Source organism: Genypterus blacodes, unplaced genomic scaffold (assembly GCF_046128005.1).
Source record: "Genypterus blacodes isolate CSIRO-AG114 ecotype Tasmania unplaced genomic scaffold, CSIRO-AGI_Gbla_v1 ptg000022l_1, whole genome shotgun sequence".
NCBI classification, from domain to species: domain Eukaryota; kingdom Metazoa; phylum Chordata; class Actinopteri; order Ophidiiformes; family Ophidiidae; genus Genypterus; species Genypterus blacodes.
This window is the reverse complement of record NW_027466835.1, coordinates 2,027,057-2,049,677: the sequence shown is the minus strand read 5'-3', so window position 1 is coordinate 2,049,677 and position 22,621 is coordinate 2,027,057. Positions and strand designations below refer to the sequence as shown.

Below are 22,621 nucleotides of genomic sequence, written 5' to 3'. Positions count from 1 at the left end.
GAAAAAAGAAAAAAAAAAGTTGAAACTGTGTGTGTCCCAATAATGACAGTGATTTCCTTATGGGGACACACACACACACTTCGGATTTTGTTCGTTTCGTTGTCTGCCGGCTCAGCTGCTGTAACAGTCTTTAATCGTCTCCAATCATTGATAAGCAGATGGACCAAGGCAGCCAATGAGGCGGTGACTTTTCTCCGCTTTTTATTCATTTTCTTATTTTCTCTTTTTTTGGGTGAGTTCGCAGTTTCTTGTGAGGACACAAACAGACCTGGTGCTGCTTTAAGCAAATAAGGTCTCTCATTGTTTTTGCTCTGCATGTCAGACCTAAATATGCTGATATTGTGTATTTCAGCACACATTTCTGATTTGATGTTTACCCGATGTTACCCAGACTGCCGTCCCGACTCGTCTCTTTTTCCACAAATTCAAACAAAAACAGGATCAAAGTGTGCAAATATCGAGGGTGTTTCTCTTACAGCGTGAGGCACTGTCTCATAAAGGGTCACCAGGGTCAGATGCCCCAAATTTCAATAAAAAATAAAACTCTGTAAAACATCTCGATATAACACTGCTCATTTTTGTCTGTGTCGAGAAGGACCAGGCCTCTTCCTCCTCCAGTCACGGTTGTGGGACTCTCCCTAGTTTTCGCCATCCTCGCTGTTCTCTGAGGGAAGATAAGTGGACAGAAAATGAGCGTGGACTTGATCTTGGCAAGGGAGAATATTTGAGAGCTTCAAACGTCTTGAAGACGAGATTCGATACAGACCTGTGGCCGAGTCCATGTGGGGGTCGGACACGTGTGTGATGGAGAATCGCGAAACGCTGAAGCGGTTGAGTGCGACGGCCGCAGGCTTTGTATCTTCAAGATTCTTGGGCGGAGATGTGGGGGAGGACTCGGGCTTGGGGTTGCTGTCCAGTGTGGATGGGTGGGACCCAAACGGGAGGTTATCTCGCCATTCGCATACGCCACCTGAGAGGACACACACACAGACACACACAGACAGAATTAGGAGATCAATCCTGTTTTATTTGGTGTTTTGTTCGACCTTGACACGCTCACCGTCTTCTGAGCTGGTCCCATCTATGTCCACATAATCGCAGCACCTGTCACAATGTTGAGCTTGAAGGTCGGGGTCACGTTCCGGATGGTCGTTTGAGGTTCCTCCCTCTGAAGACTCCTGCTGACTGGACTCTGCTGCTGTGGAGAAGGTGTAGTCAGCCAGCTCCCCTGTGGGACTCTCCTGTTGGGAAGAAACACAAGTATCCCTCACATACTGCAAAGGCAATAGCGTGATCTTTGGTGAAGTAGTCCTCGTCGCGTACAAACCTGATCGAACAGGAACACCGTAACGTCATCGAAGAAGGACACAGCCTTTTTCTTTCTGTCTAGCTCGTCGCAGAAGGACTGTGTGAGCAGCGTGGGCATCTTCAGGAGGCTGCGGAGGTGTTTAGATCTGCTGCAGTCGCTCACCACCACTGGCACTGTGGTGAACTCCTCCTCGCTTCCCTCACTTTCCTCATCCTGGATGTTGTAGGTCCTCAGCTCCTCGTCAGACTCGCTGTCGTCGGAATCGTCTTCATCCTCCGCCTCCTCCAGCGGAGCTCTGACATCTTCTCCACACAGCTCCAGGAAGGATGAGGAAGTGGAGAGCTCCACAGGACCATTGGTTTCTTCGCATAAACTGTCCTGTGAGTCACACTCCTCTGCATCAATGTCCTCAAAATCTTCCTCATTTGCTCTCACGCCTTCATTCCTGTCCTCTGTCTCTTCCTCTACAGTACTGAAATCAGGCAGCTCCTCTTCCTCTGTAGATCCTTCACCATTCTCACTGCCTTTAGAGGTTTCATCTCCATAGTCAGTGTTGGATTCAGAGTGCAAGGACTGCACAGATGAACAATCCTCTGATCTCCGGTTCCCATCCACGTGGTTTGCGGAAGCTTCGTGGACAGTAGAGGAAGGTTCAGAGATGACCGAGGAGTTGAGCTCTGAGGAAGGCTCCTCTCCTGAGTGCTCTGTGTGCAGCCCGAGATCATCATCTTCAGGGGCAGACTCTTTGGTCAGGCAACCCCCCATCTCTGGAGGAAACGGTGACAGCATGGAGAACCCAGGGGTGGAAGAGGGATGATGTGAAGTCGTCTCAGCCTCTGAAAAGTTCACCAAAACGCAACTTTTGATGTGTCTCAGATTTGCCAAATGTGCCTCATTCTCCATCAGTCGTCTAATAGGATCATCAGCTTGTGTACAATTCAATTTCCCAGCATGCATGTTGTGTCCACTTCCACCAGTGAAGAACTTGGTGCCTTCCTCTTGAGGGCTTCTCTCATTTTCAGCATCGTAGTCAGAGAAGTAGGCCGAGTCTCTGTACGGGTTCTTATCAGTCAAGCCTTTGAGCTGCAGCTCCACTGTGCCTTTGACTGCACCCACCTGCAAAACCAGACCAGGTTCCTCTCTAAGCCCAGGGCTCCCCTCACCAAGCTCTTTGAAGAAGAACTCTGGAGATTCGTTGTTCTCTGTGTCATAGCCGCTGTCCAGAGATTTGGGCAAAATGGGGGTATTGAAGGCATCCGGACTGAAGGCCTGGTCACAAGGACTTGCCCCTGAGGAGGATGGGTTCAGGGCAGAGTCAGGAGTTCCCACCGGATTCTTTAGAGGGCTCAGTTCTTCCTCCTCCACCTCAGCAAAGTCCAGGTTGAAATCTGCAAACATCCCTGACGTGATATCTGTAATATCGTCATCTTCATCCTCACTGTAGTCACCCAGCTCAACCAGGTGGCTGCTGGAGTTGCTGACCCCCACGCCTCTGACCGCTCTGCTACTTTCTGATGTCTCTTGGTGGGTAAACCTCTTATCTACGTGACGAGCAGCAATTCCAGGTGAAATCTTCATGTCTTGCTTGACCGAGGGCACGTCCCAGATGTTGTTTCTCTGCTTTTCTCCTGTTTGGCCTTTGTGAGGCTCCATGAAAGAAGGTTTTGACTTGCCGTAATTCGCCTCAGGGATCATCTTAGGCTGAGAGTACAATCTCTCCCCAGAAAGCAACGACTGCTTTTCATAGTTTGTCTCCATTCTATCACCTTCGGTATCTCTGGAATCCATGCTCGAACTGCTGGTGAGAAAATCAATACGTATTAGATTATCTGAACTTGAGTCTCTTTCCACTTGGATGGCATCTCCCTCTCTGTCTTTGTGACATAAATGAATGTATGAGCCTAACTCAATGTGCTTGGCAGCATCTCCTCCTGCTACCCCCAAGGTGTTTGAAGGCCTCGAGCTGTGGAAGGATCTGGTGTCGGCCATGGTTGTAGACCATAATTCTGATGTTTTAGAGTTAGCTGTATATTGAAGATCCAGATATCCACCCTGCCCACTGTCTGTTTGCCTGCTGTCAAAGCTCAGGCTGTTGTTGTTAGCTGAATGGTTTGAGGTCCAATTGGTTGCCTCCTCCTCGGAGAAAAGGCCATCTTGTGTGTCTCCGTCCCTCCTCCGGCCCATCAGCAGACCATCATCAGTCTCTACGTCAATGCTAATGTGGTTGACAATGGGCACTGTCTTTCTGAGGGGATCCATCATATGAGAGTAGCTTTCATTAACCGCGCTCCGACCTGTGCTAGCTTCAAGGTAGGGATCACAGAAGCCTAAGCTGGGGCTGCTGATTGCTTGTGACAAACTGTGCAGATTATCTAACCGTCTCACCGGGTGGACGAGGTTCGATTGAGACTCGGGTGATGTCTCCAGTTTAGATGAGCAGGATTGGCGAGCTGTTTTGGTTGAGGATGTCTGTTCACAGTAGACAGTATTGTCTCTCTGACTGGATGAGAAACAGTTGTGGGAGTGGCCTAACTTTACAGGGGTGGTGCTGAACGCCTGTCTCAGCAGCGGCTCTGTGCTTAGTATGACGGTGGGGCTTGTGTCTGAGTCATAGGCGGTCGATTTGGTATTGTCAGTTGACCAGTAAGCCCTGGGATGTGCCACAGATGAACCAGCCCGACTCTCAGAGGACAACCTACTGTTGCTGGCCTCTAGTCCTGGGCTGTAGTCGACCACATTGTCATCCAGGGTGATGTTGCACTCTACTGGTTCTTCTATACGAATGTAGTACTCGCTGCAGACCGAGGGACTGTGGGCGCTCAACACTGGGACCACACCCGGGTGCTCGGGCTCATAGTATGTTGGTGATACGCCAGAGACCAGGCTGTCAGATTTGCAAGCCTGTGGAGTGCCTCCTCTGGTAGAATAATAGATATCCTGGTAGTGTGGGTTCCCCTGGCCCAGCGGCCCACTGGTGGAGGAGGAACAGTAGGGCTGCTCAGCTCGGGCCTGCTCCCACTTGTATTCAAAGCTGAGACCGTGGCTGGTCTCCGTCACAGTCAGTAAGTCATCTCCCGTGTCTGAGTGGAAGCTGTCAGAGAAGTGATCCAGCAGGGGAAAGGAGGATGAGGCAGAGGAGGCCAGCTCCACTGTCTGAGAGTGATCCGCACTGGGGACCTGAGCCGGAACAGGTGTAGGGGTCAGGGCGATAGCTGTGGATGTAGCTGTGTGCAAGTTGCTGCCAAGAAGGTTGGGCTTCAAGGCATTCCAGCGCTGCTCAAAGTCTTCCTCAAACTCACTGGAGCCTTTGGCAAGCAAATATGTAACCAGAAGGTGAACTTCCTCCGTACTGGGCCTCAGCTCTGGCTGCAGCCAACAGAACTGCATCACCTCATACCTGGACAGAAACAGAGACCACTGTTACTCTACAGATACAATCATTTATTCATCATCAGCCTATCAGTCTCTTTTATCTACACCAATGGATAACTAGGCAGTGCTTAATGAGTTAATGGCAGCTCTTAAGTCAGCAGGTTGGCCCCGTCATGGCAGTTGCTAATGACATAGACTATATGAAGGAAGCGCAATGCAGATGCTGACGAAGTGAGAATATGTTTACATTCCTTCTTGTGTGTGTGTGTATGTGTGCCCGTCTGTGTGCGTGTGGTGGGAGGCAGGCCGGGTCTCTAGTTTGGAAAAAAACAGAAAATAAAAAGGACTTGGCTGACTTCCCAGATAAAGATGAATGAGGTGACACAACTGGGTGATGCCAACAGAATCATAAAGAATAGGGTGAATATTGATTATCTGCTCTTTGAGGCAAAATGAAATATTGCTCCTGTGCAGTGGTGCAACACCAGAGGAAGAACATGACTTCACACCAACTGCTACTGTGCTCTTATTCATATCTGGTAAAGTGTCCAACATGTATATTTTATGGTGTAAGGTCACATCCCCACACGTGTGACATGAGTGTGTGTTTGTGTGTGTGTGTGTGTGTGTGTGTGTGCGTGTCTCACCAGCGTTCAGCCAGGGGGAACTTCAGCTGGGGTTTGGGTAGCTTGAGCTGCTGTTCCTTCACAGCGTAGGTCAGCACCTGTCTGTCAGAGTAATGTCTGTACGGCTGGTTCCCCAGCTCAAACAGCTCCCACATCGTTATCCCCAATGACCTGTGACAGGAAAACATCCTTAAACATGTTTACCCCCTCCCCCCATAGTGAAAGCTCTCATTTCATAACGGTCCTTATGTCCTTGATCACATGTCTTTGTTTCTCTGTAGACATGGAACTTCCCAAACATGCATCAGCCCTTAAGAACATACATAAGAACATCTGCTACAGTGTAGTTTTAGTTGTCTGTGGTTCAGTTCCTAGCTGGCGGATCATCAAAGTATCGTACCACACGTTGCTGGTTTTGGTTTGGTCAACTACCAGCAGGTTACCATGGACCTCATCTATGAGCTCAGGTGCAATCCAGCGCAGGGGAACCCAAATCTGATCTTGTGTTACATAATAGTCATCCTACAGAGAGAAAAGGCAAGAAGAACAATGTATACACGATGGCACACTGATAATTGGATCATCTGTAAAGAAATAAAAGCAGTTCTGACCTTGTATCGGCTGTGAGAGAGTCCATAGTCTCCAATCTTAACTGACATTTCTGACGTTAGCAGGCAGTTCCGTAGAGCTAAATCGCTGTCGGAGCAAGAAAAAAGATCTCACCACAAAGACTGAGATTGCATCAGTGTTGCATCAACCTTCTCTAATTACATATGAAAAGTATATTTGTGGAAAGCATGACAGATAATGCATTAGATTTGTTCTGCATCATTCCCTTCTGAAACAGTTATACCTAAAGCCACACTGGTATTTTTCAGTTTCCAATACTTTCTTGAGTTAATACTTGCAAGCTCATGGTAACAAAATGCAGCATTCACACAATGATCCTATATTGCCCTCAGACTTCTCCAAACCGGTTTGTTCAGTCTCACCTCCACCACAAACACGAAGCTCATCGGCCCGGCAGCCACTTAGTGGTTGCCATGGCAACAGCTGCTACCATGAGGCAGAGAACGAGAGAGAAGGGCTCACCCCCGGCAACAAAATCACTGATGCTGGAGTCTCTAACCACTACTCAGGCAGCACCAGGATGTTGTTGCAGGAAGAGACCAGCAGAGTGCGCACTGACCATTCAGGTGGATTCTGCCACTCCGGGGGAATTAACAGTCAGAGTGATGAAGGCAAAGAGATGAGCACTGGGTCTACCGGTGTGTACCTGTGTATAAAGTTGTATTTGTGGAGGTGCAGCAGCCCCGAGGCAATCTCACACGCCATCCGCTGGAGGATCAAGGGATCAGGAGTCTCAGAGTCAGCCGCCCGACAGCTGCGGAGGTAGCTCTTCAAATCCCCCTGTGAGAGGGAGACGGTGCAAACAATACTAAAGCAAGGAAAAAGACTAATGATGTATTTGTTTTTCAAAGGACCTAATAAAGGTGAATTTCACATTGAAATACGAAATATTCTGCTTGTCCTTGGCACAGAAAGGCATCAATATGTGTCTCACCTGAGGGCAGAACTCCATGACCAGCAGATACGGAGTGACCTCTGAGCACTGGGCCAGGCACTGCATGAGAGCAGGGTGCTGCAGGGTGCTAGCAGTAGAAACAGAATATGAATAGGCACGAGTGAAATAAATACTAAAGACGATGCCTATGTGTGTCTTTTGGTGAACGTTTGCCTATGGTTGTCTTGAGAGAACTGACCGGTATGGCTGTACCTCCTCCAGGAACTGCATCTGGTCCTGGACGCTGGCACTGGCCTTCAATTCCTTCACCACCACCTGGGTGGCGCTCAGGCCCGCGTTGACCTCGCCCAGCAGAACCTGGGAAGGAAGAACAGAACCCAACATCTGTGTAAAAATATATACACATACTAAGCTTAATTGTAAGTATAAATAAAGTATAGATGAAGAGTTTAGAGAGAGAAGAAGAAGAGAAGTAGCATTGGACAGAGACTGAGGGAATTCAGACAGTTATGCCAGCATGTCAATTTGAAGGAATTCACTGTGACGATGAATTTCCAATATTCTCCCATGGCATCAACACCCTGACACTAGAGCCAAAGATTAGCCTCACTAAAATGACATCATCGTCACATTATACCCACATTCCAAAGTGAACAGTGTTGAAAAAAGCAGAAATACAGTAAGGACAAATATGGTACACATAATTACAGTAGGCAACGCCCGCAACACGCAGTGTGTGTGTTTTAAGAGCAGAGAAAGTGTGTCTTACCTTACCAAACCAGCCATGTCCAATCTCCTTGAGATAGAGCAGACTGTGCCGGCCGAGGTCTGATGATTTCAGCAACTGGACTGGAAAGAAAGGCCAAGAAAAAAAGTGTTACTGTCGCAACGAAGTGATGAGAAGTGAAAGGACCAAATATATAAAAAGGCTTTGGAGGAAACTCGGCGTGCTAAAGGAGGAATACAGAGACGGAATAGAAATAGATCCTAACAGGAAAGAGAAACATCAAAGAGAGAGAGTTTTCTTCCCCCAAACAACGAAAATATATGCAGTGTAGGAGAATGAAGCAGCCCATTAATCACAGCTGAAGTGAGGAAATGTCTTACAAACAAATGGATTTAATAAGGATTTACAACCACAAAATCAAATTCATGTTACACAAAATGAAATACCTCCATGGATCCTCATGTTTTAGGGATGAAGATGCTGAGCAGAGAGTTGATGATGGCGCAGCGGTGGAGCGGCTGGCCACTCTGAGCACCGTGACAGGGGACTGAGTCTGAGCCCAGCGAGTAAAGCCCTGGTTCAGAGTGTGAGAACCCAGAGCCCGCGGCCCCAGCCCGGACCCCAGGGCGCCTTAACCTCATTGTGCGTATGTGAGAGAGATCCCACAGTCGCAGTGTGTGTGTGAGAAAGCCTCGGCAGGGTTTAACCCTCCGAGCCCTCGCGCAGCTGAAAAAGCTTGCCACGCCGCCGTCTCTCCCTGACTGCACCGGGCGCATTCTCCAACTGGAACACATACAAACATACACACACATACTGGCCGCCGCGTGTAGAGATCTCCAGCTGTCGAGCAAACGCTGAAATCCTTGGTGGTTTCTTGCTTGGACTATATTTAAATCAATCAAAAAGAAAATACAGAACGAGGTAGAGAGCGTCTGTCTCTGCCAGACGCTCTGAGGAAAGTCTTCTGCCCAGGCTGCAGTTTTTCTGGCCATGCATCACGCCATGTGTCCCTCACGCATGTTGGTAGTGTGCCGTTTGACTGCGCCAGTTCTGTGTGCGGCTTCAAGACATCCAGCAGTGACATAAGGCCCACATAATGCCCCCTGTCACCCTGGACATCAGCATTCCTCAGCCAAACAGGACACAAATACTGCTCTGTCAGACGCAGAAAAGACCTCTGTCATACACACTCACCACCCTTATCTCAGGCCCCCAACCCCCCCCCCCCCCACCCTTAGGTCCTGGTGCATGCCACCACCTTTCCCCCATCTCTCCTCCCTCTGTGACAAACCCCTCACTGTATTCTGCCCATAATGCCAGTCCTCCACTGGTGCGTTCCACGGACGTTTTTGTCCAGCCTTATGGTCACCCACTACCCTGCCGGCCTAAATCAGGGCCATTGTTCGGCTCATTCACTCACACACTCACTCTGTGTCTCCTGGTACCCGGAGCACCAAACAGACATTCACAGACACACACAGGCATCCATACACACACACACACACAGTCATATATGGAAACACACAAGACCCATTCTCTACTGGAACACTGGGCAGAGGCTGTGATGGTGATAACAAATCCATACTTCTCCACCACAACCCCCAAGCTTCAACCACCAATCAGGGAGAGCAGAAAGAGAAAGAGATGCAGATAGAGAGTTAGATGCGATATTATACCAAATGTGGAATGTGTGTGCATGAGTGTGCATTCTCATCCTACTCATGGCATTCGCAGTGGAGATAGTAGGATGCAGGGAGGATATTAGGGATGGTGGGCTCGTGGAATGACACACATACACACACACGCGCACACACAAAATCCTTCCGTGCACTCATTTTAATACATTAGCCCCCTGCAGTGGGTTTCAAAGCTTTACATGACCTCTTGAATAAAAGATTAGAGAAACACGAGAGCCAGATCGCCCACAAATACACTACTTAGTGTGTTATATTTGTGCATATGTGCGCTTTAATTACACAGACGAACGTTGCTGCGATCGTACAGAATAAACCCTTTTATGGTATTCATGTGTTGTATACAATTGTTTTTTGTACAACTTTCTCGATGTATGTCAGCGTGTGGGTGGAGGATTTATGACTTGCATTATGTTGGCTGTTTGATTGTGAATATATTCAATTGTATGCTTGACCTCTAATACTATTGACGCCATTTTTATGAAATATGAGATCATGGCTGCAATTTTCTGTCCTCTTGACCTTTTTCAGCTTTGCACGCAAGACAGAGACAGAGACAGAGAGAAAGAGACACGCTCACTGGTTTGCCTCATCTTCCCCTATCCCTTTCATAATCTTGTCTCCTTTCACCATTTATCCATTTCTCACCCTGCAACACCTGGACCAATCACACGGAGGATGGAGTGGAGGCCAGTGATTGGCTTTAAGCCTGGGGCTCCCTTGTCCAATCAGTGTTGGCGGCCACATCCTGGGATGCGGAGCCCCGACTCACCTCCCTTCTGGCTGAGCACAGCACAGTGAGTCATGCGGGGAGAGGCATCGCCAACACCCAGGATCTGATGCATGCGCGCAGTCACACACACACACACACACACACACACACACAGACACAGACACCACCTACGTGCACACACTCATTTTAACAGGCTGCATGACCCTCCTGGAGAAGCACAAACAACCCGTGGAGTTGCCAGGAGGGATTATGGGCAAAGAACACAATCGGAAGAAATCATGGTAATGAGGATGTGACCGTACATTGCAATCAGGTAGTGGCTGCTATGTATAGAACAGACATCATACTGCATTAGGATCATATAGACTGGATCTATGCATTTAGAGATTCACGAGGAGCTCCAGATTTAAAGTAGGGATAGGTCAGATTCCTTCAACATAGCACCGCGGGTCAGTTCCTAAATGCATTACACAATGGACAGATGTGTGCTCCTTGTTGAGAGAGACGGCAGGACAGAAAAGACAAGGACCCAGAACAAATACATGAGGTCATGCCCCTTCCAACTAAGCTTTCCTTCTTATCTAACCCGAATCAATAGAGCCGATAGATGTGTTGTACCCCCCTGTGATAAGGAAACCAACAATCAATTTCTTAATTGTCCCTGTTGGTGTGGTCTAAATAGACGGGAGTTAATGCTGACCACAGAGATAGAGGAGGAAAAAAAGAAAAACAGAACTAAGGGAGACTTTACGACGGAAGTTAAAGCAAAAGGATGGCAAGTCATTTTAAACAGGATGGAAGTTACGGCGGTGTGAATTGATGATGACTCTTACTGGATCTGCCCGGCTGTTTGGAGACCGGCAGGGAGACCTCGGTGAGGGGAAGGATGTAGACCTCCGGGCCATTCTGGCAGGAGGGCGAGGCAAGATCTGCCTGGTACTCCTCTCCTTCAGTGTTGTCAAACTCCTGGTGAATGGGGCAAAGACACATGCTGGGATTAGTCATCCGCTCCCAGTCGTCCCACCAGTAGGTCGGTAGGACACAATGGTTGCACTGTGAGAGCATTCGAGTGCATCAGGGCCTGCCCACATAGCCATATACACAGTCACGCACATTGTGGAGTACAACGGCTAGGGGGACACACTATTGTACATTATTATGCCTAGTGTAAACACAAAGCCTTTCTTTCTTTCTTTCTTTCTTTCTTTCTTTCTTTCTTTCTTTCTTTCTGTCTTTCTTTCTTTCGTTTGTTCGTTCGTTCGTTCGTTCGTTCGTTCGTTCGTTCGTTCGTTCGTTCGTCACGTCCGATCTTTCTTTCTTTCTTTCTTTCTTTCTTTCTTTCTTTCTTTCTTCCAATTCTGTAAGCTTCGGTGTTCCTCAGGGCTCTGTATTTGGTCCACTATTCTTCCTATTTGACATGTTTCAGCTCTGCGACCTAATTTGCAGACCTTGGTACAGATCTCCGTTGGTATTCGGGTGACACAGTGTTGCCTTGAACCCAAACACCATTCTGCACTTTAACCTGGAGTCTTGTCTTCCAAACGGTCATGGATTTTATGGCACTTACTTTTGATAAGCTCCCAACAGCAACGCAGGCATCTCAGCCGCCATAATACCTTAACGGATTACTACAAATCTCTACCTTAGCCTTTCAGAAAATACTTTTGACATACTGTATTTGTTGAGTGTGCTTACATCTCTGGGTTTGGCCTGCTCAGGACCTTCTCTTCCCCCTCTCCTCTGTCTCCTGCAGTGTTCTGTAATTGTTCTGTAATGCCTCTGTAGCATTGAGGCGAGAGGTCCTCTAAAGCTTGTCGCCTGTTCCCTCTTCGTCTCCCCTCACACACACACTGTCCCACTGTGAGGACCTGTCTTTCATTGTTAGTGAAGTATCATCAGAGAAGTATTCACATTAGTGTAACATTTCCCTTTTTTTGTTAGTTGCAGGTTCTGTTCTGGTATTTCTTATTAGGGAGCAGTGTAACCTTATTCAGCTTGTGGTCCCAGTATTGACCTGTGCAGTCAGTGAGCTGCTGCATTATGATTCTATCTTTGTCTCAGTCTTTGTTTTTTCCTCCAATTCATCCCAGGGTGCATGGAACATTTCCACAATTAGGGGCGGTTTGGTAATGCAATCCCCACCCTGCGCTCTTGGGTGAATATATGAGGTCCTAGAGGGCGGCTTTTCTTTATCTTAAGTCCCTTTTGGAGCTGGATGAAGACGCCTGTCACAGGAAGTGTCTTCCCACTAACTCAAATTAATCCTGTAAGTGTCTGTGGAGACGGTGGCTATATTGGGGAACCAGGGAGGCAGTTTTGTTGTGTTCACGAGCACTGGGCCATCCATCCGTTCCCTGACTAATGAACTGTTACATTACAAGCCTAGCTCACACTGCAGTGAACACAGGAGTAAAGAAAGGAGACGCGTGAAGAGCAAACAGAAAGGAGAGAAAGGAGCAAGAGCAGGAGAGTGACCCATAAAAAAACACATTAAATATTTCAATGGATTAGTGCCATTAAGCAAACTCATGTGCCTGTACATAAATAACACTAGTGTGTGTGTGTGTGTACAGGAATGTGAGCGTGTGTACTTCTCATTCAGGAGAACCATCTGCCAGTCTCCTCAGAGCGAAGTGTGAAAGCGAGCACCTGGCTGTGAGTCGGCATTCCACAGCTCCCTAGAGAGTGTTCAGTTTAGAAATCACTTAATACTCAGCCGCACACTAGGCGCTCCAGTCAAACCACTGAGCTGGAGGAGAATAAAGACGCCTTTCGGACGGTGCAGCGGTGCGAATTTGCGGTGTCGCGTGAATGCACAATTTACAAGTGTGTTACTAAGTGGTGAGTCGTGGCCGTGGAGAGGCAGAGTGGGAGACATTCATGTTTTATGATAGAACCATTCTGCGATGTTTCACCACTAAACTTAGAGAACAAGGCGAAGATTTAGACACGGGAACTCGGAGGACTTTTTCCATAAACACACACAGCAGCTCATGTCGTCTGAAAATAGACTGACAAGGCTGACGAGAATATCTTTTATTCATTACAATGCATTATACCAGCAGAAGCCGTTGTTTCAAGATGATTTATTATCAAACAAGTCCTAGAGGATGTTTCATCTTGAAATTGCAGTTTGTAATTGAGTAATTTCACCGCGCTCTTTTCATGTATAATAAGTACCCACAGTGCCTCAGTGCTTTGTATTAATTTTACCCTTCAGTATGTTTGAATTTACTGCCGTCCCTCTGCATTTGAACAAAGACTCTGACTGAAGCACTTTTACAGCTCAAATTAATGCTGCTCTGCACTATTTGCTGCTGGGGAACCTGAGATCTACTTAAAGTTAACAGAAGAATAGAACAGACGATGCGCTTAGACCTGCTGATAAAGGCCGAGCAAGATAAAACACATTGATCACCTTTATCTTTATATATTTACAATGAAATAAATGATTAGAGTTAGTGTGTGGAATGATGGGTGTGACGTGTCCTTTGGATAAACTTGCACACTGAACGCTCTGAGTCATTGCAATACTGTATGAATGTTAAAATGTTCACAGTGAGGTGGAAAGAAGGAGGGACCATGTTAGCCCTGCTCATCACAAACAATTCATTTACTAGTGTTGGCTGCTTGTTTTGGCCCCTTTTTAGCTGTTGGTCCATCTCTCATAAACCTTCACTTAGGGAACGGCAGGCTGATGGAAAGCAGCTACAGAAGTCAACGCTCAATGTTCCCTTCCGGCTATATATACTGAATATATATATCAAAAATGAATGAAAATAACTTAATAATGAGGCATAAGTAATCTAGCCTGGGACACACACACACACACACTCACTCACACACACACACAGAGGGAAAGAGAGGGGGGGGGGAGAAAGAGAGAACAAAAGTCCAGAAGTTGTCTCTTTATCCTGTGCTCATTAGTGGCTCTGTCTCCCTGCAGGATGGACCTACCACAGCCTTTCCCATTGCTCAGCACGAACCCCTAAACGCAGCACACATACACACACACATAAACAAACCCACTGCCAGCTGCTCCAGATAGAATTTCCCACTCTGCTGTCCTCGCCCTCTGTCCTCCTGCTCTCGTCTGCTTTCTAATTCACCAAAACAAGCCTTTTCACTTCCTTCATTTGTTAATTATTTGCACAGAATCTGCATAAGTCATAATATCCCATGGCTTTCTGAAATGAAAACGATGTTTTTCTTGCAGCGCAGTAATATGAGTGGATCTGTGAGGACAGTGAGGCGACATGGTGAAAGCATGGGACCGTTTAAAGTCTAACGATGAGCAGATTTCACAGCCCTGTTTAGAATAATGAACATCGAAGTGTTTATATTCATGTGAATCACAGACCACACCCTGTTGGTTTGGAATAGCAATAGTATTGTCCGTTCATAGTGTGGATGCGATCACGGTTGATGCTCGTATGTACTTATCTTTACCATTATACAGGATTTACAGTTCATATGCTATAACTGAACTCTTCACAAATAGAATATCTTTCCCAAAACCTACCCTCCTTTAAATGGTTGTATTCTGAGATGAGAATTGACTGCAATGTGTCTGTTTTGCAACTGTGGCTCCTCCATCTTAGAGCACGACAACCCAGCGTGAACACGGTTAGAAACAGCATGTAGTGACGGAATTGGGACACATTTTTAAAAAAGGAGCATGCGTCTCTAACATGTTAACTCCCCTCTTATATCCAGCAGGGGGCAGCAGTGAGCTCACCTTGAAACCGATGTCTCCCTTCTTGCAGCAGAGGCAGGCCAGCATGAGGAAGATGAAGGTAAAAAGGCCAGAGAAAGAGACGGCTACGACTGCAAGGGACGAAGGCCACGAGAGCTCGCTCAGTGGAGCACCATCTGCAAGACCAGAGGGTAAAAGGTTAACACACACAATCCTGCTGTTAGTGCAAAAAGAGTTGATTCTCAGGTTAGGGTTTGTTTTGTTTTTTTACAGTTTAAAGACAGAGGTGAGCGAGACATAATCAGCATATTCAGCTGTTCTATCTCATAGCCTCTGAGACACATTTATTCCAAATAAGATGCAAACACAATTGCTCTCATGACAGAGATCAGGAAGCAGCTCCCAGTGGCTTAATTACTACAGTTACTGTGCCAGCTAAAGTCTCATACCGCCCACGGACACAGATACTGTCTCTTGATACAGATTTGCTAAAACATCAGTGAACAAGCTGGACTGGATCTTTCTGTTTCCATGTAAACCGCTGTGAAGAGTAAAAGTACTTGTTCCCTTTCTGCATTTTCCCCCCAAAACACCCGCAAAAGAACACAAGCGATAATGTTAGGAAGTCCCACTGCAGCGTTTGACTGCACTTGATTACGGGTTTGTTATTTAGTATCTTAGATTAAATATGTGTAATATTTTTGGTGGAACCTGTTTATTTTCTATTTCTGCTGGCACCACACACACATTTTTTGTCCTCCCACTTCCTCTGACTGCCTGTAATTGACACAACACACACAACATGCAAACGCTCAATATCAGACGGTGAAAACAAGATTTTGACAACGCAAAAACGAATCACAGTGACTTTCTGAGCTTTTACATTTATTGACATTCTGAACTTTTAAAGGTAAAACAAAAACACACATGGAGACTCTGTGAGGCCCAGGTGCAGTGTGGGCATTTTTCCATCTTGCTGACTTGAGTCCCTTCAGGCCCGACCTTGTTAGCTGTGGTGAAAACACTCTTCCACACCTGACAGCTCATGTGGTCCAAACAGAAACCAAGCTTGACCCCAAGGTCACAGCCACAAAATGGCTCTCACACACACACACACACACACACACACACACCCCCACACCCCCACACACACACACACACACACACACACACACACACATGCGCGCCCTGTAGGTGTAACCATGCGTGTAACATACTAACCTCATTAGCCAGCTCAACATAGCTCATTGTCTTTCTCTGCTGATCTGCAACTCTCTCTTTCCCCACTTTTGGTAGAGACACTGCACATTTTTGCTGATGCCTCATCCTGCTGCTGCTGCTGCTCTGTCTCTTATTCTGTGTGATGCAGTGAGAGCGCATCTGTCGGCCATGATAGGACACACTGTGCTGAAGATGATCGGGGGGAATTGCTTCTTGCGGGACCTTTGTCAAACAGCTAAGATTTAAAACTAAGATTACCAATACAGCCTCCAAAAGTACCTTGAGTTTTACCGTTGAACATGTTTGTCTCTGCTGACGGAGATGAATTCGGTGTGAAACCAGGTATCAGGTATACAGTATAGCAGGTATAAGAGAGACCTATAGAGTGTCATGACATTAAAAAGTCACAGGCAGCAGGACAGAACAAGAGAGGAAATATGCAAAGATGTTTGAGTACCAGGTTAGAGGAAAATAAAGAGAGTAGGAGGAGGATGGATGAGAGGATGGATGAGAGGACTAAAAGCACAGTGTGTGTGTGTGTGCAGCGACTCTCTGAAGGACACACAGGCACAGAAGCGTACAGTCTACATGCTGTCATTTCTGGGGGAAGCTGTCAGTGATGTACGAGGCCCTGGGGTGGTCAGAGGTTCTTGTAACGCTCTGACATCCGTAAATACGAGCTCCGCTGCCGTCACAACATGTCACAATGTCAACACCGCAAGTGTACAGTTAATGTAAAGCTGCATCTAACCTCTCTGCAAAAACAGATATGACAAGACAAATTGTGTTTGCAACAAGAAATACTATCTATAATTATTTATAACACATCCATTTCTGCACATTACAAATCTAGTCTTGATTCAGTCGAGAGCCCACTGGTCGTTATTTACAGTGTGCGACCGTATCTCACTCGCATTCTGAGAAGCTGTAACAGAGCAACGAGCCGCAGTCCTCCATAAATATTTGAGCGGCACACTTAACTTCACCAGCTGCACCACTAAATGAAAATAAAGCACTTAAAGCCGGCTTCGTGCGGCCCTTTATTAAAAAGCTGTCTCTGAGGAAGATGAGTAGTGTCCAGACAGATGGAGAAGAGAGAACCGTGCCAGAGCTCCCGACCAACTTCACGGGCCGGCAACGGAGAGAGAGAGAAGGGGGGGGGAGAGGGAGAGAGAGGGGGGGAGAGAGAGAGGGAGGGGAGAGGGGGAGAGGGAGAGAGAGGGAGGGAGGGAGGGGGGGAGAGAGAGAGGGAGGGGAGAGGGGGAGAGGGAGAGAGAGGGAGGGAGGGAGGGAGGGAGAGACAGCAGAGAGAGAGAGAGGGAGGGAGGGAGGGAGGGAGGGAGGGAGGGAAAGATAGAGAGAGGGAGAAAGAGGGAGAGACAGGAGAGAGGGAGGGAGGGAGAGACAGGGAAAGAGAGAGAGAGGGAGAGAGAGGAGAGAGGGAGGGAGGGAGGGAGGGAGGGAGGGAGAGACAGGGAAAGAGAGAAAGAAGGAGAGAGAGAGCGAGAGAGAGAGAGAGACAGGGCAGAGAGAGAGAGGGGGGAGAGAGAGAAAGAGAGAGAAAGGGAGGGAGAGAGAGAGAGAGAGAGAGAGAGAGAGAGAGAGAGAGAGACCCCTTCAGGAGTCACGAGATCCATTGCAGTTAACACAAAGCAACACTTTGTCCTCCAACTTTGATTGTTTTTTGTTTTTTGTAACTTGTGACCAGCTGGTTCAGGATGGTTGAAGTCAGCACTTTGCGTATAAAAGATAGTAGAAGAACACACAGTTTGATTTAACAGTTAATTAATTCTATAATTCATTTTATTATATTACCGTAAAAAACAAACTTAAAAAAAAGCAAAAGCTTCAACAGCAAAAGAAGCAGCCGGACACTTCCTGCCTCAGTTTGTACAATCACACCTTTACGTCCCTTAATCCTGATTGTGTCAGCCTCCAAATACAAACGACGCAAACATTTAAAACACAACTATAAAGGAATTTTGACTTCTTATGGCTTCAACCTTTCATTTCTGATCTTGATCCCTATGAAACACAAAGAGGCTCAGTGTACCTGTGTGTGTGTGTGTGTGTGTGTGTTCGTGTGTGTGTGTGTGTGTGTGTGTGTGTGTGTGTGAAAGTGGAGTTTGACGTTATAAGAAACAGCGCCAATGAACAATTAGGACATGAAGTTGATCCATTTAATGAGGTTGTTCTGTCCTTCTTGGTTGAGTTTGTCTGATTTGCTGTGTTTGCATCGTTTACTTTGTGTAGGATTAAATAGATCTTTACATCAAAACCAGAATCATGGAGTTTTGTGTCCTTGTTCAGGGGATGGAACCCGTGGAACATCGGTCCTCCTGATGACATCATTACATCCTTCAGAGTCTTTTTCACTCTATAGATGCAAAGTTCCGCACACAGGCAGATGGTAGAGGAAGCACAGAAAGCTGTAGTTTGGTGAGATTAGGAGAGAATGTGACCTGTAGGTGTAGATTTACAGGTCAGTCAGTCAGCAAAAACAGAAAGAAAGTAACTAAGTCAAATCTGTTCATTGCTAAGGAACTCTTCGGCACGTGAGGCTCTGGTGACAGAAGTTGCCGAATGAGATGTGAAGAGCCGGGATGATGGTCAAGCCCATCAGACGCCTGACTCTTCACCTCGAGCCAATTGAAACATTGATCTTCATCGCTTTTTATGCACGCGTAAATAAAATGCATCCGGACAGCTGCGGATCAATTGTTGCCATAAGCAGTTAAGACGGTCTTTGTCTGGAGATGGAATCCGAGCGTCTGTTCTCAAAGATCTATGTGTGTGTGCCCGTGCAGGGGTTTAAATGAAACGGCCCGCTGGGAGCGAGTGTGTGCCAGTCCACTGTGTTCTCCCCAAAGAGTGGAACAAAAAAGGACAGGAGACACGAGAGATGGAGAGCGTGCTGGGGCCGAGGGGGAACAAGAAGCACGAGACCGACGAGGGCGGGAAGAGAACACAGAGGAGGAAACGCACAAATACAAATACAGAAACCTACATGAGCCTTGGGGAGAGACGAGGACAAGAGGGAACGGCGAGAAATGATTAATGGCAGGGTACTCTGCTCTGATTACAGCGTCTCTGCCTTCCTCCAGTCAGGCACTCAGCGGATGACTGCAGATGGCAGCGGGACGAGGAAGGCCCTGCAGAGAGCTGTGATAGCCGTCATTAAGCGCCCGGCAGGACCAGCATGGATCAGCATTACAGGCCTGTCATGGCCGCTCTGTGACGTCCCGGGCAAGGCCACGCTGGACGGAGAAGACTGGGACCTGAACACCACCCGAGTGAAGCTGCGCGGGTCGAGAGGTGAGACGTGGCACGCGTTTGATGTCGATAAATCGTGTGGATGTTTGAATCGTCGGCAGGTCGACTACAGTCTCCCTCGTGGTTTCTCTCACTGGCAGATGGAAACAAGAGCGCCCCCTGAGGTCAGATAGAGCAGGAAAACTCTTCAACGTACACACAAACGCACACACACAAAGTTCTTGCTTCTGTGGGGAACGTGAGGACGCCTCTGCATCTTTCCCCGCACGTAGCACACACACTGCTGTTAAAATGCAGTGTGTGTGTGTGTGTGTGTGTGTGTGTGTGTGTGGGGGAGTGTGTGCTGCTCCGATCCTTCACATCCTGACAGACTTCACTGCTGCTGCCGCTGTGGGCGAGCTGTCCATGGTGCTGAAGCGGCAGGCTACACACACACACACACACACACACAGCCACGCACACGCACACGCACACGCACACGCACACACGCACACAAACATATCATCTCGACTCTCTGCACACACACATCACAGTATCACATCATGCATCGTTTCTTTCCAGTACACACACACACACACACACACACACACACACACACACACACACCTCAACCACAAAGCCATGCATCATATTAATCAACTGGAACTGATTAAAGCTCCGCATGTCCTTGTTCTTCGGTCGCTTCTAGCTGCACTGGCCGCGCCGCTGATTGGCTCCTCCTCACACGCCCCCTTCCATCGCCTTGGCAACATTGATTCACAGTCCAATCAGCAGCGAGGTAACAGATTGCTCTCCTGAGCCCTGTGCATCAGTACGACAGAGCAGCGGGGCACCGAGTGTCACTCAGCTGCTGTCCCGTCTCGTCAAGATATTTCTCCTCACCCCGTATATGCAGGAGTCAAAACATGCACCGCCCTCAGCAACAAGCGCACCCAATCCCTACCAATGTGCCGCCTTGACATGTGCACTGATGCTGCTGATGCTGAAGCTGTTTCCCTGCACATTCTCATCCAGAGGAGCCACAGTGTTCTATGGGGATATCCTGCTCTGCACCCACTGAACAGCTGCTTTGACTGGGTTTTACTCCCAAACATTGAAGTCCTAAGCTTGCATTTTTAAATCTCCACTGGGTTTATAAAATTACAACAGTGTGTGACACAGAATAAAACAAACACCATGACCTAATCATCCACAAAAAACACAATCTGGAGAGTTTATCTGATGTATAGACATGAAATGGACCTAAATCTTCATTCAAATTGCATTTCTGGAGTGATGAAGTGTCTCTCTTGCTGTTGGAAACTGCTGTGATTGCGTAATTGTATGATGAATAAATGATAGGAGCAGCTTTTTTTGTATTGACAAATGGAGAATGTCATGAGAAGGAAGCAGAGTGTGGAATCGTTGTCCCAAACAGGGGCTGGATCATGCGGAGAGGAGCGTTTGGGGAGGACAGATAGGGCCTGAAATGTGAGAGGCCCCGGCTGCCGGTCATTTGTATGCTGAGCACACAGCGCCCAGTGCGAAGCACACACACTCACTTCTGTTTACACTCGCACACAGTTGATCATTCTGCTCCAATTCAAGCCTTCGCGGAGCCCTGAATGCTTGCCCACCTGCCCGCCTGCTCGCCTGCCTGACCGCCCGGCTGCCCAGCGGCCCCCGGAGCACTGCAGCATCACCTGATCTCCCCTCCTGTCTCGCTGTACCGGCTCTGCTCGGCATCCCGTCACCCTGAACACACTCCGGCACGATTACACACTGCAGACATGGCGACAAGAGCCACAACCTGCACGAAACAAGAACAGCTACCCGCTTCCTTCTTCACACAGGTACTATGTGATCACAGCGGACAGATACAGTACAGGCACACACACACACACACACACACACACACACACACACACAGCTGCAGGGATGTGCATGGAGCATTAATGCAGACTGTGCTGGCACATTAACCCTCTTGTCTCCAAGCTATACGAGCCTCTGACTCCACTGCAGAATCACCTACACAGCTCGTGATTTGACGCTGAGTTTGCTAAGGTAAACGAGATCATGTCCACGTAAATGACAAAGATGCAGGTGATGGAGAACATGATGTGAAGGATGATGACAGCACAGAGCCCCTGAATCTGGCCTTGCTGTTACCACCTGCATTCACCCACAAGCTACAGGGGAAATGTCTCAGGGTGAAGAGGAAGATGAAGCAGCATATTCATGCAGCAGTGCGATTCTGAGTCTCTGGCTTGTAAACGTATCAGGTGTGTTTGATTCTTACCTGTGTCAAAATGGGAACTGAAGGCAAAACTGGGATTGAAAAACGCCGAAGTCATGACAATCGCATGCAGGGTGAGGAGCATCCTCTTCAGCAGCGCTGCGGGAGACGCCAGGAGATCCTGAACACAGAACGTGAAGGATCAATCCCTCCTCCGTGTAAGATCACACTAACCTGTGGCGGCAAAGCAGCACTGCGCAACGTTTTATCACATCCCACCTCCATGGAGTCTCCCCCCCCCCCCCCCCCCCCCCCAAATAAAATGTGCTACTCCACCTTCAGCTTGGACAAATCTGGACACAGATGTTCACAATCGCTTCCATTTTTTTGTTTTGTTTTGACGCTCTCAGGCTCTCTTCCATCTCGGGTCTTCCTCCTGCGACTCTTTGCAAATTCGGACACAAACACCTACGGGGTCGCCCTGATCCGGTCTTTTCAGTTATTGATCTATTTGACAATATTGACTCGCCCGATCATTCGGTGAGCTCCCACGTGTGTCCCCGTCACAGTGAACACCTGTGTGCACCTTCACCCGCGCTACACGCAGCATGCCGAGTGTGCTGGAGGCGCGCGGCCGGGACGAGACGCGTCTGTCCCCGATGCGCATCTGCGTTTCAGCCTCTGTACGGAAAGACGGAGCGACATCTTGCGCCAATATGAAGCGAGGCAGAGTTAATAGGGACTTCCGGTGGCTGATTTCAAAATAAAAACCTCAAGGCAGAAAACTGGGAAAACGATTACAGTACTGCTGCCCCCCCCCCCCCCCCCCCCACCCACACCTCTCTCTCTCTCTCTCTGTCTGTCTGCCCGTCTGTCTGTCGTGTATGCTTGAGGAAATATCTTGCGCTGTGTTGTCTTAATTGTCTCTATCTGAGGATTAAAACTTAAAAAAAACAACAACATATAACTTATAAGATCTTATCTTAAGACTACGTACAAAATAATAAGACAAAATAATAAGACGTACCGCTTTTATATAGCATAATCTTTCAATACCGTCTACTTCCACCTCCTTCGATTTGCAAATGTAACCCACACGATCTAAATGAGTTAGGAGGCGTCATCTGGAGAGGAAGGAGACATGCAGCTCCACGGGCTCAACCGCGATTCATGCCTCCTGCACTCCAGTCTTTTATTTTGTGAGTCAGTACATCCACATGTGCTATGTCG

At 47.8% G+C, this 22,621-nt stretch overlaps 1 protein-coding gene across 1 annotated transcript; it reads right to left on the bottom strand.

Moving 5' to 3' along the window:
* Window positions 1-638: 638 nt before the first annotated feature.
* LOC142992583 (serine/threonine-protein kinase LMTK1-like) lies at window positions 639-21,549 on the bottom strand. Its single transcript, XM_076143065.1, has 14 exons — window positions 21,455-21,549; window positions 14,725-14,858; window positions 10,820-10,952; window positions 7,602-7,681; window positions 7,071-7,189; window positions 6,872-6,959; window positions 6,584-6,717; window positions 5,919-6,003; window positions 5,708-5,829; window positions 5,329-5,478; window positions 1,328-4,706; window positions 1,061-1,241; window positions 767-970; window positions 639-664 (listed from the first exon to the last, which is right to left on the bottom strand). The coding sequence occupies exons 1-14, from the start codon at window positions 21,534-21,536 to the stop codon at window positions 639-641; spliced, it is 4,917 nt and encodes a 1,638-aa protein (XP_075999180.1). The 5' UTR covers window positions 21,537-21,549.
* Between the last annotated feature and the right edge of the window lie 1,072 nt (window positions 21,550-22,621).

Coding starts and splice junctions, on each gene's coding strand:
- LOC142992583 (XM_076143065.1), bottom strand. CDS start 21,536: ATGCTCCTCACCCTGCATGCGATTGTCATGACTTCGGCGTTTTTCAAT. Junction 7,682..10,819: donor CAAACAGCCGGGCAGATCCA/GTAAGAGTCATC, acceptor CTTTCTTTCCAG/TCCAGTTGCTGAAATCATCA. Junction 6,960..7,070: donor GAGGAGGTACAGCCATACCG/GTCAGTTCTCTC, acceptor TTCTACTGCTAG/CACCCTGCAGCACCCTGCTC.